Source organism: Anolis carolinensis, chromosome 2 (assembly GCF_035594765.1).
Source record: "Anolis carolinensis isolate JA03-04 chromosome 2, rAnoCar3.1.pri, whole genome shotgun sequence".
Taxonomy (NCBI): Eukaryota; Metazoa; Chordata; class Lepidosauria; order Squamata; family Dactyloidae; genus Anolis; species Anolis carolinensis.
Window position 1 is genome coordinate 17,874,785 of NC_085842.1, and position 19,497 is coordinate 17,894,281.

At 41.2% G+C, this 19,497-nt stretch overlaps 1 protein-coding gene and 1 long non-coding RNA gene across 3 annotated transcripts; one reads left to right on the forward strand and one right to left on the reverse strand.

The window, feature by feature from the left end:
* Positions 1-4: 4 nt before the first annotated feature.
* On the forward strand, positions 5-18,190 carry LOC134297037 (uncharacterized). 2 transcript variants are annotated; one of them, XR_010003772.1, is made up of 3 exons: positions 5-109; positions 12,644-12,779; positions 13,821-18,190. It is a non-coding gene; the product is annotated as an uncharacterized LOC134297037 (long non-coding RNA). The 2 variants fall into 2 exon arrangements; XR_010003771.1 differs by having other exon boundaries at positions 10-109; positions 1,158-12,779.
* LOC100558706 (zinc finger MYM-type protein 1) lies at positions 3,094-14,417 on the reverse strand. The gene is made up of 6 exons (XM_062973318.1): positions 13,785-14,417; positions 13,319-13,445; positions 12,719-12,762; positions 9,140-9,266; positions 6,560-6,909; positions 3,094-6,122 (listed from the first exon to the last, which is right to left on the reverse strand). The coding sequence occupies exons 1-6, from the start codon at positions 14,415-14,417 to the stop codon at positions 3,795-3,797; spliced, it is 3,609 nt and encodes a 1,202-aa protein (XP_062829388.1). The 3' UTR covers positions 3,094-3,794.
* Positions 18,191-19,497: the final 1,307 nt, after the last annotated feature.

A 19,497-nucleotide genomic window follows, 5' to 3' on the forward strand; every position in this document is an offset into this window, starting at 1 on the left:
AGCAAACTCCCTCCCCTTAACCCTTCCTTGCCCAACGTTACTCTATAAGGAGGGGGAAAGAGCATCTCTCAAAAGCCCTGGAACCAAAGGACTCAGGATAATGGCACAGGTCATAGAATCATAGAATCATAGAATAGTAGAGTTGGAAGAGACCTCAAGGGCCATCTAGTCCAACCCCCCGCTAAGAAGCAGGAAATCGCATTCAAAGCACCCCCGACAGATGGCCATCCAGCCTCTGCTTAAAAGCCTCCAAAGAAGGAGCCTCCACCACGGCCCGGGGGAGAGAGTTCCACTGCCGAACAGCCCTCACAGTGAGGAAGTTCTTCCTGATGTTCAGGTGGAATCTCCTTTCCTGTAGTTTGAAGCCATTGTTCCGTGTCCTAGTCTGCAGGGCAGCAGAAAATAAGCTTGCTCCCTCCTCCCTATGACTTCCCCTCACATATTTGTACATGGCTATCATGTCTCCTCTCAGCCTTCTCTTCTGCAGGCTAAACATGCCCAGCTCTTTAAGCCTCTCCTCATAGGGCTTGTTCTCCAGACCCTTAATCATTTTAGTTGCCCTCCTCTGGACGCTTTCCAGCTTGTCAGCATCTCCCTTCATCTGCGGTGCCCAAAACTGGACACAGTATTCCAGGTGTGGTCTGACCAAGGCAGAATAGAGGGGGAGCATGACTTCCCTGGATCTAGACGTTATTCCCCTATTGATGCAGGCCAAAATCCCATTGGCTTTTTTAGCTGCCGCATCACATTGTAGGCTCATGTTTAACTTGTTGTCCACGAGGACTCCAAGATCTTTTTCGCACACACTGCTGTCAAGCCAGGCGTCCCCCATTCTGTATCTTTGATTTCCATTTTTTCTGCCGAAGTGAAGTATCTTGCATTTGTATGGTCATGGTATGGTCATGGAAGAAAGTTTCCGTATTCATAGGATGGTTAGTTAGATGTATTATCTCCCTGTCAAACCATTGCTCCCAACCCCACTGAACATTAAAGGGAACCTTCTCTGTGGTGGCCCCCCAGCTCTGGAACTTGGCATTATTTAGCCTAAAAATTTGGCTCTTCCATCAGGCTTTTGGAGAGTGAATTACCCATCTCCATGATAGGCCTTGTATCTACAACAATTTTCTCATTTGTTGTACTTTATCTTACCCTATCAGTGTAACGGCGCTCCATGCAGTCATGCCAGCCACATTACCTTGGAGGTGTCTACGGCCGGCTCTTTGGCTTAGAAATGGAGATGAGCACCAACCCCCAGACTCAGACATGACTGGACTTAACGTCAGGGGAAAACCTTTACCTTTACCTATCAGTGTATTATAGTAACATCCCACCCCAAGTTGCTCCCCTTAATCATCTATCTTGTTTACAATATTCACTCACTGCACTTCACCCAGTTCGTTTTATTCTATCTACTTGGGTGCCAAATCCATGTTTTTAGTATGATTGTCTTATATATATATTCTGTATATATATTATTATGTTTAGATTATATATATACAGTAGACTCTCACTTATCCAAGCTAAACGGGCCGGCAGAAGCTTGGATAAGCGAATATCTTGGATAATAAGGAGGAATTAAGAAAAAGCCTATTAAACATCAAATTAGGTTATGATTTTACAAATAAAGCGCCAAAGCACCATGTTATACAACAAAATTGACAGAAAAAGTAGTTCAATACGCAGTAATGTTATGTTGTAATTACTGTATTTACGAATTTAGCACCAAAATATCATGTTATATTGAAAACATTGACTACAAAAATGGCTTGGATTATCCAGAAGCTTGGATAAGCGAGGCTTGGAAAAGTGAGACTCTACTGTGTGTATATATGTATGTATGCATGTATGTATGTGTATGTATATATATATATGAAGACAATTATGTTTAGAGGAGACTCTGGTGGCCTAGGGGATAAAAGCCTCGTGACTTGAAGGTTGGGTTGCTGACCTGAAGCCTGCCAGGTTTGAATCCCACCCGGGGAGAGCGCGGATGAGCTCCCTCTATCAGCTCCAGCTCCATGTGGGGACATGAGAGAAGCCTCTCACAAGGATGGTAAAAACATCAAAACATCCAGGTGTCCCCTGGGCAACGTCCTTGCAGACGGCCAATTCTCTCACTCCAGAAACAACTCCAGTTGCTCCTGACACGAAAAAAAAATGTTTAGAGTGCTAATTTAATTTTGGTCTGTTTTTTCTGATGTTATTTTATTTTGGTTTGCTGTTTTATCCTGGCTTGGTCCCATGTAAGCTGCCCCGAGTCACTTCGGGGAGAGAAGAGGCAGGGTATAAAAATAAAATATTATTATTACAGTAGAGTCTCACTTATCCAACATTCTGTATTATCCAACGCATTTTTGTAGTCAATGTTTTCAATGCATTGTGATATTTTGGTGCTAAATTCGTAAATACAGTAATTACTACATAGCATTAATGTGTAACGAACTACTTTTTCTGTCAATTTTGTTGTCTAACATGATGTTTTGGTGCTTAATTTGTAAAATCATAACCTATTTTGATGTTTAATAGGCTTTTTCTTAATCTCTCCTTATTATCCAACATATTTGCTTATCCAACGTTCTGCTGGCCTGTTTATGTTGGATGAGACTCTACTGTATTATTATTATTATTATTATTATTATTAACCAGTCAGTCCAGGGAGCAGAGCAGAGCAGATCATCCATCTACAACAGAAAGAGAACGTCTCACCCAGGGGCAATTCTGACTGCTCTCTTTTCCCAAGGAGGAGGAACACATACTTGGGTGGGGGATACAACAAAAGCACCCAACACAAGCAGGCTCTTCCTTGTCAACGGCCTTAGAGAAATCACCTGCTGCAATAGCTTTTCTCCAAAGCACCCTTCTGCTAAGGCAGGGGAATCTGAATTCAGTTTGGTTAGAAGGATTTCACTGATTTTCACATTTCAGTCTTGCAGATGACTACAAAGGAGGGGCAAATATAGTGGAGTAAGTAGATATACCCATCCAGGGCCGGCCCTAGGTAATTTTCAAGTGTAAGCAAACAGTATTTTGCCCCCTCCCAAAAAAAACAATCACTAAAAAATAAAAGGTAGGTGAACATAATAGACAAAAGAGTAACCTTACAAACTAGAAATTTATTTACATCAGTATGTTCATATAGTTATATTACATAGAATTAACATAAATTAACCTTTTTTAGAATGCAAATATTTTATCAAACTTATTTTATTTATTTATTTACAGCATTTTTACACCCCCCCTTCTCACCCGAGGAGACTCAAAGAGGCAAAAAAATCTGGCAAAATTCAATGCCAATAACAAGTTCAAAAATAAAGCATAACACATTTAAAATAATGAAACATTACTTAATAGAACAGTATACAAAACTTAAAACATAAATATTTAAATCCATTCATCCATGGACCTTGCATGTAAACTTTAATTCAGGCCGTGTCGAGTCACAGAACTCATTCATTAAATGCTTTAAAATATGGAACGCTTCACGAATTAGCAACAATTTTAAGTTCCTGGTCATGCTGTCTCGTCAGATTTCTCAGACTTTGGGCTTACTAATAACAGACAACTAAATTGCATGCTTGTTGCGTCTGTCAATCAGTTTTGTTTTAGAGAATGCAGCCCCATGAGAATAGACACCTTCTTTGTAAGGAAGCAAACTCTTGTCCTTCAGAAGTGCCATGCCAGCCTGGCCCATGGCAATAGGTGTGGCAACATAGCTAGCCTCTGGCCTCTTCACTTGAGTGGATATTTTAACATCCCGTGTGTCTTAACACAAATTAACTTGAACACCTTTAAAATTAAAAAAAGATTTTTCTAGCTTTCCGTTTTGAAAACTCGCGCACTAGTAAGTCTGTTTCCATTTCATCCAACAAGTCTTTTTCAATGGCCAAGGTTGCTAGTTCACTCACGCGCTCTTGGCCCGAAGATGATCTTAAGTAGTTCCTTATACATTTTAATTTTGAAAAACTCATTTCATCGCTGGCCATTGATACTGGAAGCGTTAACAGAATTCTCAATGCAATATAAACATTTGGGAAAGTATCTACATAACCACGTTTGGTTAGGAAAGACAAGGCTTCAGCTGGGTTGCTTCCAGGGGGCAGCATAGGTGCAAATATTTGTAGCTCATCAAACAGATCATCACCGTTCACATCGCAGTCTTCTCCATCGCTCAAAACGGTTTGAAGATGTTGACAGTCATTCTTCAATTCTGTTTCATTCAAACTTTTCCCAAGCTTTGAAATATCATACAGAAATTTGAAACTTTCGCTATGGTTTTCCATTAGCTCACATCTCTCCTTTAATGAGGATATTGCTGTGTCAAGCACAACAAAGAAGAAGTTGACTTTAAAAGATTCTTTATCAGAATGTACAGCTTCATCTTCACTCTCACTGGAATGTGCAGCATCACCTTCACTCTCATTGGAATGTGCAGCTTCATCTTCACTCTCACTTGAATGTGCAGCTTCATCTTCACTCTCATTGTTTACTTCTCTTGGTCGAACTAGCGTTTCTTTTTCAAAGTCAGCAGCAACATCAATTTTTTCTGCAAGTTCCTTTGCATCCTTAATGACGCTATTTAGACCTTCATCAGATCTCATCTTTTCTAGAAATGATTGTACACTCTTAATAAGATTCATAGAACTTTGAAGATTATTTGTGACTTTTTGCAACCGTTTACTCACCATATTTATCTTATGCAGGATCTCATGCCATGTCACTAAACAGCATAGAAACTTGAAGCTTTTCAGTTTCTTTAGAAGCGTGATAGCAGTGTTCCTACCAAATGCACCAAATTTCTGCTCTTGAGAAGCTTCATATAAGGCATCATATACTTCTTCAATGTGGAACCTCAAAGGCAACAATGCCTCGATTTTACTTTCCCACCTAATAATGCAGAGTGGTCTGACTTTGAGAACTGAAACATGCTTTGACAAAATACTCCATCTTTCAGTAGAACTTGAAAAAAAGTTAAAGATTTCTTGTATGGTGCTGAAACAGTCTACTGCAACGCTGCAAGACAGAGCTGCATCATTTAAGACCAAGTTCAGGGAGTGGTTTCCACATGGTACATAAAAGGCTCTCGGATTTAACTCAAGGATCCTCTTCTGAACTCCAGAATGCTTTCCCTTCATTGCAGAAGCATTGTCATAGCCCTGGCCTCTCATGGTTTTTAAAGGAATGCCTCGTGTTTCTAACTCTTTGAGTAAAATTTCTGTGAGGCCTTCACCTGAAGAATGGGTAACAGGAACAAAGCCTAAAAAATGTTCCTTAACTGAGACATCTTCATTTGCTTCAATTTTTACGAATTTTACCACCAACGTCATTTGTTCGGTGTGGCTAACATCGGGAATGCAGTCTAATCTAATCGAATAATATTTTGCCTGGTGTAGTTGTTGTAAAATATTACCCTGGATCTTGGCCGACAAGAAACTAACAAACTCGTTCTGGACATTTTTGCTCAAATAGTGAACGTGTGTTTCTTTGGAAGCGATTCTTCTCAGATGTTCGGCCATAAAAGCATCAAACTTTGCTATATGTTCTACCATTTTTAAAAAGTTGCCATTATTACGTTCAAATAGAGCCTCTTTATTCCCTCGAAATGCCAATCCTTGAGTCCCCAAAAACTGTACTACACATAGTAAGCGTTTCAGAACTTGATGCCAATGTCCAGATTCAGCATGAACAAGCCTTTCATGTTCTGCATCAATAGTTTTGTTTAAACATAAACGTGCAGAGAGTTCATGCCAAGATGTACAGTTTGTAATATGAGTATGGGATTTCTCATGACTGGTCAAAACCTTGCCCAAGTTCTGCCAGTCAGAATACCCTTTGCTACTAGCAAGAAGAGAATTAGCATTTCCAAAAACTTTGCAAGCAAAACAAAAAACTGCATTTTTCAATTTAGAATATAGTAGCCAAATCCTGTCGACTTGCTCTCCGTTGCGCAGTTTCCTTGTATAGTGTTTTGAGGTAAATCTCCTACCCCTACTGTCCCGAGGAAAATCTTTGTCAGTGACTTGCTGAGGTCCTCGTTTCACAAGTATTTTCCGTACCTCATCATTTATTTTAGATGGCCACTCTCCACAATCATCTGAAATCGATAATGGGTCTCTGCTTAGTTCCTGAAAAAAAAATAATATGTAGTGTATGTTAACTTTTAAAAGATTTCAAAGGTTTAATGCAGTGCAGTATCAATACCTATAATACCTTATTATGAAATCTTTAATTAAAAATGGAAATAAAATAAACCTTGTGACAGTGGCCAATCGGAAAGGTAGATTTTGCATATTAATTATAAATGTAAACCATGATAAACACAAATTATTTTATAAAATTATGGTGGCAGTTCTGAACAGATTTACTGAATGTATATGTTAATAAAATCTACCTAAAAATAGCTCTGAGATATTTTATAATAAAGAATTCTGGAAAAGTGCCCTTTTCATCCTCCACCTCCATTCCTCCCTCCTCTCAACAAGAGCTAAACAAACTGGACAGGCCTAGGCCAATTATATTTTCCTAATATGTGTACTAATAAGATAAAATTAAATCTACTTACAGTTTCAATGGTTTGCGGACTAGATGGCAGGACTGCATCTCCTAATAAATCATCATCCACATCTTCGGTATCGGTCCCAGTTAGGTCAATAATGGAAGGTGCTAATGGTGTTGCTGTGGTCACTGTAAGATGGTCTTGACTTGCTGGTGGTCCAGGTGGAAGATCAGATATTGGTATCTTGTCGTTATCGTCATGAGCTGATTCAGTCAATTTAGTTGGCTCTGTGTTTCTTGTTGCACATGATGGTGAGGTGGTTTGCAATGCTTTAGATTGATTCTCATCTTCTTTGCAATGCTGCAACTTCCTTTTACGATGAAATGCTCCTGATGGCTTTCCTTGCTGGACATTTTCTGTTAAAAAAACCCAACTCATCATATAAGGAAGGGAGATGCCACAGAACAGCTTTCAGCTTACAACAACACAGCAGAGATACAGCCTGCAGCTCCATCCAAGTACTAACTATGGCTGATTCTGCGTAGCTTCCAAAATCAGATGGGAGTTGGTACTTTTAGGGTATTTAGGTCCCAAGATGTATATATCAGCCCTCTTTTACCAAGAGTAAAAGAAATACAAATTAAAACTTTGGAAAACAAGAGTGAATACAAAGAAACACTAATTAGCGGGGGGGGGGGACAATTAACATTAATAATAATGATACCCCCAGCTGTCCATCATTCAGGCAGCTCCGCCCCCTTCCCTTCCCAGCTGAGCGCTCTTGAGCCCAGTGGCGATGGCCAGGCCTCAGTGCTGAACGAGAATGGCTCTCTCTACCTGGGCCAGCTGAGCACCCCCCCCCCCCCCCCAAGTTGCTGGAAGCCAAAGGAATCACACGTGTTCATTGAGAAATGTTAAATGTATCATCTATAGCACCAACATGTCCACAACCTGCAATTCCTCTGTTGTAATTTATTTTATTACTTTTGTCACAGCTCTTTGGGTGGTATTCCTCCTCTATGAATTATCTGGTGACTCACGAGGGGTGAACTCTGAGTAAAACATTTCCCACACTCCTAGCATTGGTATAGCTGCTCTTGAGTGTGGAATCTTTTGTGGCTCACCAAGGCTGAACTGTCAGCAAAACATTTCCCACACTTCTGGCATTGGTATGGCTTCTTCCCTGTGTGGAGTCTTTTGTGGCTCACCAAGGCTGAAACATTTCCCACACTCCTGGCACTGGTATGGCTTCTCTCCTGTGTCGAGTCTTTTGTGCCTCACCATGGTTGAACTGTCAATAAAATATTTACCACACTCCTGGCATTGGTCTGGCTTCTCTCCTGTGTGGAGTCTTTTGTATTTCACCAAGTGTGAACTGGAAGCAAAACATTTCCCATAATCCTGGCATTGGTATGGCTTCTCCCCGGTGTGGAGTCTTTTGTGGTTCATCAAGGCTATGTTTCAGGAATGTTGAAGGGAGAAAGAAGTCAGAAGGAGATCAGCTGGGCTAGCAGAGAAAACGCTGAGCAATCAGACCGCGCCCAAGAGACAGGTGGGCTGGGAAACTCAGGGCTATAAATCAGCAGCAAAGTCTGGGGCCCAGTGCTGGCTGCAACTGACCTACTTGAGGGGAGTTCTTGTTCCAAGCACCGTTTCTCCGTTCCAGCGTCAGATCTTGCTTAAGGCTCTTGGCTATTGACGATTGTTTTTGCAACCTGTAAGCCTGTTTATCAAAGACTCTAATTTCTGTCTGATGTGAAGACTTCTGTTTTACGTTTGTTTGAAGACCATGCATTATCATCAGGATTATACTTTGTTTCACTTATTGAATTATCTTTATTTTTGCTGAAATAAAGCCTTTTTATTTATTTTCCCTTGTGTCTGAGGCTGTTTCTGGGGTAAAACCGGACTGTTAGCCTGGTTGGCTGGAAGGAAAAACAAGGTTAAATATCACCCACATAAAAACATGTATAGCTCCGTCTGCAGATCTGAAGCCAGGGGAAGTTTGTTCTTTTTTATGCTTCACTCTCCGGCCCCACTCTCCAGCCAATCAATCTGCGCAATGACTCTTAATAGATTTCCAAGAAGCCCGAGTTACTGGGCAGAAGCATGTAAGCAGACATCAGGAGCAAGTCAGCTTTTGCAAAAAAAACTCTTTTCAATCATTTTCTGTACTCCTTTTGGCTTCAGAGATGGCATGGCTTTCCAAGCCATCCAAGAGTACACAGGATGCAAAACCAGCTTGCTGAAAAAGTGTGCCTGCAGTCAGGAGAGGTTTGCTGAGTTACCTTTTGAAATCTAGTCCCCTTGCCTCCCCTGCCTCTCTTTCTTTCTCAAACACACTCGGAGAGAGAGAGTGAGATAGTGTGACTGATCTGGGGTGATCACTCTTGAGAGGTTTTCCAAGGAGCCCAGTTGCTGCAAGGGACTCCAGTTATGGAAGTCTTCCCACTGGAGACCAAATTGGTGCTAACATTGCTGCTGCTCAGACACCAAGTCAATATTACTCTTAAGTCATATATTTCTAACATAATCCCTGCCTTGAGAACTCTCAGTGATTGTGATGATTTAGGATCCTGCTCCCACCAGGGAACTGCTGATTAGGATACTGCAAAATAGAAATCTCCATCAAGGAGGGAGCCATACCAAGACAGTCCAAAATCCCACGAATCTCTTCCATGATCTGCATATGCAAGACTTTCTGATCAGGATTCAGGAGAACCCACTCCTCCAGGGAGAAATTGACAGCCACATCCTTAAAGGCGATTGGGCCCTGGTGGAAAAAGAAAAATAATCCTTCTCACATAAGGGCTATCAAGAAAAATAATAACAAGAAAATCTTTAAAGTAGATTTTCATTTCCTGTTGTTTGAAAGAGAAAGGGCTATCTTCCATGCCATAGTTTAAACTTTGTAGAGACAACCAGTTTGCCACCATAACATCCATTTCTTAATTGATATTTAGAATCAGAAATGGAATCTGATTCTTAAAATATACAACTTTTATTGTGGTGCCCAGAACTGGACACAGTGTTATTCCAGGTGAGGTCTCACCAAAGCAAAAAGAAGGTCATCATGACTTCCCTGAATGTAGACACTACATTCCTTTGGATGCAGCCCAAAATCCCATAGGCTTTTAAGCCGCTGCATCAAACTGTTGGCTCATGATCAACTTGTGGTCTACTAACACTTCAAGATGCCTTTCATATTAATTGTTGTCAAGCCAGGTGTCACCCATCCTGTATCTGTGCATTGTGTATTTCCTGCCTTAGTGTACTATCCTACATTTCCCCTTGTTAGAAATTAATTTCGTTAATTTTCACCCAGCTCTGTTATCTGATAAGACCGTTTTGAATTCTGATTCTGTGTTCTGGAGTATTAGCTATTCCTCCTAGTTTGGTGTCATCTGGAAATATGATCCGCATGCCCTGTAAACCTTCATCCAAGTCATTAAGAAAGATGTTGAACAGTACTGAGCCAGGACAGAACCCTGCAGCACCAAGTAGTCATTTCTTTCAAGGGTGAAGAGGAACCATTGGTGAGTACCCTTTGGATTCAGTTACTCAACCAATTACAAATCCACCTCACACTTGTATCATCAAGGCCATTTTTACTAGTTGTTTGTAAGACCATGGGAGGCCTTGCCAAAGGCCTTAAAGAAGTCAAGATGTGCTACATCCACTAATTAATAATAATAATAATAATAATAATAATAATAATAATAATAATAATAATAATACTTAAGGGACTTGGGGTGGCTCACAAAAAGCACTCCAAAGTGCAGCACACATAAAATACACACTACATAAGCATATAAAACAATGACAACATAAATTTACACAACACTTTCACCTACAAACGTCACATAAATTCCATAAAATGCAGCAGTACCTCAAGATAAAAATGATTGTCTTCCAGTATCAATCTAAACTGCTGGAGTGAAGCAATCACTAAGTTCTCAAGTCTACATTCCCTTCCTCTACTAAGCTTGTAACAAGGTACAGGAAAAACCATAATCAGAACATGGGAATCCAAACATGAACATGAATCCAAAACCAAGACCGTAGAAATGTCTTAAAAGCATGAATCCAAACTCCCAAGATCTTAGACTAAAACATGAACTTGAAGCAAAACTCAAGATCCTCACTGCTATGCAGTGTTGCCTGATTTGAATTCTAAAGGAAACAATTCCCTGATTTAAGGTCTGCAAGCCATGAAGTCATACCTGTGACCTTGACTCCCTTGCCTGTGATATTTTTCACACTGTTGTTTCTCACGGTGTCTTTGTGACTTCCTTATTTTGTTTGCTTCTTCCCTAATATGAAGCCTAAGATTCCTGCTGACTGCAGGTGTATTTTCATGAGAACTTTCTCGCCCATCCTTATCTGGGGTTGCTATGAGACAACCAGACGAAAAGCTTTTGCCAGTCACTGCATCTCCCTCGTTGCTGGCCTCTGACGCAGTTTTACTTTCAAGCCCATTCTCAGAGACAGGATCTATACTCCCCTCATTTCCCACATTGAAAAATCCATCCAGTCATCTTCATCATCTGGAGCTGCTGCAACAGGGGGATTGTCCGCTCCTTGTCTCCAGCCCCAGTGAGCAACCTGGGAGAAGCTCTTTGGACCAGCTGAAGTTTCTGAGCACTCTTCAGAGGCAGTCCCACATAGAGTGCATTACAGTAATCCAGATGTGATGTAACTAAGGCACATACCACCATTGCCAGATCTGGCTTCTCAAGGAAAGGGCGCAGTTGGCGCATAAGTGTACAAAGGCCCTCCTGGCCACCTTCAACACCTGGAACTCCAGGTTCAGCGCCAAGTCCAGGAGAACCCCCAAACTGAACCTGTGTCTTCAGGAGGGAATGTGACTCCATACAGCACAGGCTGGATTCCTATTTGCTAATCTGCCTTTTGATTGACCAGGAGTACCAGTGTCATATCTGGAATAGGTTTCAAATTGTTTTCCTTCATCCAGTAAATTACTGATGGCAGCCAACTGGTTTAGGGTCAGGATAGCTTCCTTGGCTTTAGGTGGAAAAGAGTTAGAGTTGGGTATCATCTGAATATAGGTGACACTGCACGCCAAAACTCTGGATGACTGTTCCCAGTGGTTTCATGTATATGTTGAACAGCATGGGGGACAAAACCGAGCCTGTGGAACCCCACAAATTAACAGCCAGGGGTTCGAAAAGGAGTCCCGCAGCACCACCTTCTGGGTATGGCCCTCCAGAAAGGACTGGAGCCCATCCTAATAAGACAACCCAAAAGGAGTCCATGGTCAATAGTATCGAAAGCTGCTGAGAAATCCAGGAGAAGCAACAGAGAAACACACCCCACCCCCCTCTAGCTCTCTGCAGAGGTCATCCACCAAGGAGACCAAAGCTGTCTCTGTTCCATGGCCAGGCCTAAAACCAGACTAAACCTCTTGAGATGGACCATCTTAATTGGTCCCCCACCCCTGCAGAGGTTTGGATTCCCAGAGAGTCTAAACCTGACCATGTAGTGATGAGTCCACAACAATGGAACTATAATCATGTTCCTCCACACTATCATCACCACCAATCCATTCTGCACAGAAAACAAGGTCCAAAGTGTCTCCAGCAGCATGGATAGGGCAAGACACCACCTGGGACAGACCCATGGTTGTCATGGAGGCCATGAAGTCATGAGCCATTCCTGAAAGGGCGGTCTCTGCATGGACATTGAAGTCTCCCAGCACGATTTGCCACTGAGACCCCAACTCCAATCCCGAGACCATCCCGGCTAACTCAGGAAGGGACACTGTTGAGCAAACCCTACTGTTTGCTCTTTTTTTCTCCTTCTACTGACACAACCAAAGAACCCCCTTTTACTGTTTTTAATTTCTCTGGAAAGCCTGGGCTCATTTTCTGCTTTGGCTTGTGAGACCTTTTCCCTATTTATGCTAGTTAGTCATTTGAATTCTTTTTTGGTAATTCCTACCCCCCCCCCACCCTTTTCAATTTCTTCTACACCTCTCTTTTAAGTCTTAGCTCAGCTGAAAGATCTTTGGACATTTATTCTGGTTTCTTTAGATATCTCTTATTTTTCCCCTCTTGTTGGCGCTATTTACAATTGTGTCTTCCGTATCTCACTTTTAAGAAACTCCCATTCTATCTTTTCTGTTGCAAGAGATGTTCGATGACTGTGCCTGGAATCAATGACAGGCCGCTCCAGTCCTTCTCTCCCAGGAATCCCTCCGCTTACCTGATTCAGTTCCACTCCATTTGTTGACAACATCATTCCAGTCCCTGGAAGAGAGAGCAAGGTATGGAAAGCTGATCAGGGATGACAATGATGGTCTATAAAGAAACCTATGAGAAAATGACCCTAAGAACACAGGGCATTCTCCAGCCCAGTATTTGTGGCCCATGTTCCAATTGATCATCTGATCATTAATTTTGTTGTTGTTGTTGTTGTATCAGTAGATTTTGTACATTTATTTCATACATTTCCCCACCCCCTTCCTATTTGTCACTCTTTCTTCTTTCTATATTATCCACTTATTTTTCTAATATATCTTAGTTCTATTCATTCTTTTCTTTCTCCCCCATCCCATAACCATATCACAATTTCCATTATAACTTTTCCTTCATCCATGAGCTCAGCTTTTCCCTTCTCTATATAATATTTGCATTGGCTTCTCTACTTTTATCCATTCCGTACCTGTATAATCATCTCATGGACAAATGATCCTGCACGTGCACCTTCTCAAGCTCAAACTGATTGTGTATGTGCTACAATCCCCGCAAAGGGGAATTTACACTAGCATAAAACACCAAAACTCCCAGAAGAGTTCCTTCTTGCCTTGCAAAGTTGCCGCTCCATCCCCTTTCTGCTTGAGGTCTTTCAGCTGGAGCCTCTGGGTGGTGTCTGAAGGAGATTTCTCTGATGTAGGGACATCACGCTGGACTTCAATACAGTTATTTTGGGCCTGAAAGAAAACAGAGAAATTCAGAAGTAGTGTGGAGAAAGATTAGAAAAGGATTTTTTTCCAAATGTGAAGAAACTGCATTCTGAGACTAGTTGTATTCCAAATCCCATCATTTTCAATGTAATGTGTGAGGTCAACAATTCTGAGTTGTGCAGCAACTGAGCTGACAGTGGATATGGAGGTGACAGCAGGAGGGGCAGAGCAGGTGGGAAAAGAGGAAGAGGGAACAAGCTTTTGGCTTATTCCCCATTTTGGTCGGATCTTGGAAGAAAAGCAAGATTTAGGTTTAATCTATCCATCAGTCCCAAGGTTAGTGGAACCAACAGAAAATGCTCTCACCTGTTCTTCCCGCCTCTTGTCCTCTGTCTGACTCAGGAGGAAGCCTTCCGCCAGGGCCACCGCCTGGGAAGAGGTCTCTGCCCCACACTCTCGGACCCAGCTCCCCATCTCTGGGGGCAGGATGCTCAGGAACTGCTCCAGGATCACCAGGTCCAGCATCTCAGCCTTGGTGTGTTGCTCTGGCTTCAGCCACTGGCGGCAGAGATCGTGGAGGTGGCTGCAAACCTCTCTGGGTCCCTCACCCTCTTGGTAGAAGGACTGTCTGAAGAGCTGGCGCTGTATGTGCGCATTTAGCAATGTCTGCGTAGTTCTTTCCCCGGATTCCCCACTGCTCTCGTGGGCCCTGCCTGCTTCAGGTCCAGGTGAGTTGGGTCTCTCCATGTTGGAACCACCCTCAGGTCCAGGTGAATTGGATCTCTCCATGTTGGAACCACCCTCAAGTCCAGGCGAATTGGGTTTCTCCATGTTGGAACCACCCTCAAGTCCAGGTGAATTGGATCTCTCCATGTTGGAACCACCCTCAAGTCCAGGCGAATTGGGTTTCTCCATGTTGGAACCACCCTCAGGTCCAGGTGAGTTGGGTCTCTCCATGTTGGAACCACCCTCAGGTCCAGGTGAATTGAGTCTCTCCATGTTGGAACCACTTTTGATGAAGAACTGAACCTTATCCAAGATACTTTTCCTCCCTCTTCATTCAAGGAAAAGAAACCCCTGAGCAGGCTCTACTCCAAAATTCTCAGCCAATAATCACATTTCCTCTGTGAAAGAAAGCTAGAATTAGGCAACAGGCTTCAGGAGGTTATTTCTTGGAGAGTAAAAAAAAGCCCTTTATTTATTTCAGAATAAACTAATACTGGGCCCTCTTTTCACTCCAGCTTCCAGACCCACTTGGTTTCACTTGGCCTTTCATTAAACTTCCATTCAGTCCCTATCCACACTATCCCCCCATGATTCCTTCAGCTGATGCCACATGATCTTTAGCCTTTCTTGTAAAGAAAACTAACTTAACACTCGATTAAATGATATTTCCAGTAGACTACAAGACAGACAAAAACAAAAAGACTTCAACAGTGACATGATTTCATTATAATCAACTTCAGACAACAAAAGGGGGAGAAAAGAATCGGGAGAATCAATGGATCCAGTTGCTATGGACAAAAAACAAACCAATTGGGAAGCTGCATCAATTTCTTCTGAAATATTTTACGATTAGTGAAGAAATAAAAGAACCCATGATTCAGTTGGTGAAAAATGTAGGCCGTGCAAAAAGTCTAGGAGAATGGAAAGAACTCTGGAAAGAATGACTACAATTTACAAGGAGTTAAACCATCAAATAAAATTTTAACAAAATGATATATAGATGGTACAGAACTCCAGAAAAACCCTCAAAGATATAGAAAAGATCCAACATATGTTGGGAATGCAAACAAATAACTGGAACTTTCTATCATTTGTGGTGGACTTGTCCAAAAACTAAAGAATTCTGGATAAAAATCCATAAAGACATGGAAACTACACTAGAGCACAAAATCCTATTAAAACTAGAACTTTTTCTACTGGGATTATTAGACAAACAGACATTGAAACATCAAGAAAGTCTTTCTTTATATGACTACAGAAACAATAACAGATGTGGACCAAACTTGGCACACAGACCTAACACTGCCAACTTTGCATAGTGATAACTTTGGGGTGATTGACCTTGGCATCAGAATTATAGTTCACCAATATTCAGAGAACACTGAACCCACCAAGTGACGGATCTAGACCACACTTGGCACACAGACCCAATATGGCTAACTGTGAATAGTGCCAGGGTTTGCTGGTGATTTACCTTGGCATCAGAGACTTATAGTTCACCCGTATTCAGAGAAGACTAAATCCAGCAGATGAGGGATCTCGACCAAGCTAGGCACACAGACCCAACATGGCCAAGTGTGAATACTGTCTGGGTTTGGGGATGATTGCCCTGGGAATCTGGGAGTTGTAGCTCACCCTTATTCAGAGAGCACTGAACCCAGCTGATGATGGATCTGGACCAAACTTAAATGGTACTACCCAACATGCCAAAACAATAAATGCCTTCTTCTAATAACCTGGGCACCACCGGGTCCCCAAGCTAGTTAGAATATAAAAAGGTGGCAAGCCTTGTTATTTAGCTATTTTAGAACGATGCACATATATATACAAATACAGTAGTGTCTCACTTATCCAACATAAACGGGCCGGCAGAATGTTGGATAAGTGAATATGTTGGGTAATAAGGAGGCATTAAGGAAAAGCCTATTAAATATCAAATTAGGTTATGATTTTACAAATGAAGCATCAAAACATCATGTTAGACAACAAATTTGGCAGAAAAAGTAGTTCAATACGCAGTAATGCTATGTAGTAATTACTGTATTTATGAATTTAGCACCAAAGTATCACGATATATTGAAAACATTGATTACAAAAATGCGTTGGATAATCCAGAACATTGGATAAGCGAGTGTTGGATAAGTGAGACTCTACTGTACATGTTTATGTAGTGTTTAAATACAAGAAGAAAAGATGACAATGCAACATAGTTAATTCTCAACCACACAATGCTCATTTACTAACAAATGGAACTGATTTTAAATCTATATGGCAATACAATAGAGTCTCACTTATCAGACATTCGCTTATTCAACGTTCTGGATTATCCAACGCAGTCTGCCTTTCAGTAGTCAATGTTTTTGTAGTCAATGTTTTCAATACATTGTGATGTTTTGGTACTAAATTCGTAAATACAGTAATTACTACATAACATTACTGCATATTGAACTACTTTTTCTGTCAAATGTTGTATAACATGATGTTTTGGTGCTAAATTTGTAATATCACAACCTAATTTGATGTTTAATAGGCTTTTCCTTAATCCCTCCTTATTATCCAAGATATTTGCTTGTCCAAGGTTCTGCTGGCCCGTTTAGCTTGGATAAGTGAGACTCTACTGTATTGAAAACATTGACTATAAAAATATTGACTACTAACAAACTGACTACAAATAAAGATAGAATTGCATAAAATGAATTTACAGTAGCAACATTGTCGGAAATTAAATCCCATCACTTATCTAACATAAACGGGCTGGCAAAACATTGGATAAGCGAGAATGTTGAATAAGGAGGGATTAAGAAAAAAGCCTATTCAACATCAAATTACATTATGATTTTACAAATTAAGCACCAAAAACATCATCTTTTACATCAAATTGACAGAAAAAGCAGTTCAGTACACAGTAATGTTATGTAGTAATTACTGTATTTACGAATTTAGCACCAAAACATTGCAACATTGACTCCAAAACATTGACTACTAAAAGGCAGACTGCCTTGGATAATACAGAACATTGGATAAGTGATGCTTGGATAAGTGAGACTCTACTGCAGCAAATGGCACAGTGTGTTAAAGCGCTGAGCTGCTGAACTTGCGGACCAAAAGGTCCTAGGTTCAAATCCCAGGAACAGAATGAGCACCCACTATTAGCCCCAGTTCCTGCCAACCTAGCAGTTCGAAAACATGCAAATGTGTGTAGATCAATAGGTACTGCTCCGGCGGGAAGGTAACGGCGCTCCATGCAGTCATGCCGGCCACATGACCTTGGAGGTGTCTATGGACAACGCCGCTCTTTGGCTTAGAAATGGAGATGAGCACCAACCACCAGAGTCAGGTCACGACTGGACTTAATATCAGGGGGAAACCTTTACCTTTACCTACTGTAGCGAACTTAATAAACATGATTTAGACCAGGGATCCCCAAACTAAGGCCTGGGGGCCGGATGCAGCCCTCCAAGGTCATTTACCTAGCCCCTGCCCTCAGTTTTATAATATAATATTTTTATATCAGTTTTAATAATATAATATTGTATATACATATAATATTGATAGAAATATTATAATGTAATACAATGTAATACTAATAATAATACTATATAATATTATTAATTATATATTATATATTACATGTAATATTACTAATAATATTACAATATAGTGGTATAATTCAATATAGTAATATATAATGCTAATATTGTTCTATGCTAATAATATAATATATTGAATATAGATATAAATTGTAAGCCGCTCTGAGTCCCCTTCGGGGTGAGAAAGACAGAATATAAATGTAGTAAATAAATAAATAATAAATAAATAAATTTTTGACTTAGGCTTGCCCAAAATCTGAAATGACTTGAAGGCACACAACAACAATAATCCTAATTAACTTGACTATCTCATTGGCCAGAAGCAGGTCCACACTTCTCATTGAAATCCTGATCGGTTTGAGTTGGTTTAAATTGTTTTTATTTTTAAATATTGTATTTTTCTTTCATCGTTGTTGTAGCTTTTGCACTACAAATAAGACATATGCAGTGTGAATAGGAATTTGTTCATTTTTTCTTCTTCAAATGATCATTCGGCCCTTCAACAATCTGAAGGATTGTGGACCGGCCCTCTGCTTTAAAAGTTTGGGGACCCCTGATTTAGACACTGAAAGGATTATAAAAATAGACTGGGTCAAGTGCACCATGTGAATTTTGTAAACGAGAGGGAGCTGATAAAGTGCTGCAAATTCGTGAGGGAGCAACTTGGGATGGGATTAGGCCCTGTGTCTATATCAAATTAACAAGACAAGAAAAGTGCAACCGGTGAGGAAATGGTCAGACACAGGATTCATCATGGAGATGGGCAATCCTGAACCAAAGGCCTGTGTGAAGAGCCAGGTTTTCAAGCTCTTCCTAAATGCGACCAGTTGTGATGACCCCCCCAATCCATTTTGCATCCATGGCACACGTGGCTCGAGGCCATGCTCCATCTCCTTGGAAGGAGGAGAGCTTAAAACAAGCAGGGGCAAACTGCGGCCCTCCCTTCAGGTGTTTTGGGACTTCAACTCCCAGAATTCCTGGCCTCAGGCCCCTTAGTCCAAAACACCTGAAGGGAGGGCCGCAGTTTGCCCATGCCTGGCTTAAAGAGTTGTTGTTGTTTTCTATGTTCTCGGTGAGTGTGTTAGAAAAGCCAACCTGTGAGGGAAACAGGCCTGGTCCAACTTCGGCCCTCCCTCCAGGTGATGTGGGCCTGAGCCCCTCTTCGGTTAAGGGGAGGGAGTCTGCTTCCTAGAGGGGACAGGAAAGGTTTGTATAAGCAGGCCCAGTTGCTTCCTGCCTCTCTGGGAACCAAACTCTCTCCCTTTAACCCTTCCTTGCCCAGCATTACACTGGAAGGAGGGGAAAAGAGCCTCTCCCAAAAGCCCTGGAGTCTCACTTATCCATGACTCGCATATCCAAGGTTCTGGATTATCCAATGCATTTTTGTAGTCAAGGTTTTCAATATATCGTGATACTTTGGTGCTAAATTCGTAAATACAGTAATTACAACATAACATTACTGTGTATTGGACTGCTTTTTCTGTCAAATGTGTTGTATAACATTATGTTTTGGTGCTTAATTTGTAAAATCATAACCTAATTTGATGTTTTAATAGGTTTTTCCTTAATCCCTTCTTATTATCCAAGATATTCACTTATCCAAGGTTCTGCAGGCCCGTTTAGCTTGGATAAGTGAGACTCTACTGTATGGGCATTCCCAGGCCTACCTCCTTCTCACCATCCTATCGTGGAGCCTCCAGTGGCCTAGAGGATAAAAGCCTTGTGACTTGAAGGTTGGGTTGCTGACCTGAAGGCTGCCAGGT

Excerpts from the sequence above, each read along its gene's own strand:
- LOC100558706 (XM_062973318.1), bottom strand. The coding sequence starts at position 14,417 with ATGGAGAGACTCAATTCACCTGGACCTGAGGGTGGTTCCAACATGGAG. Across the intron at positions 12,763-13,318 it reads TGGAGCGGCAACTTTGCAAG|GGACTGGAATGATGTTGTCA; the intron begins GCAAGAAGGAAC and ends TCTCTCTTCCAG. Across the intron at positions 9,267-12,718 it reads ATGGAGTGGAACTGAATCAG|GGCCCAATCGCCTTTAAGGA; the intron begins GTAAGCGGAGGG and ends TTTTTCCACCAG.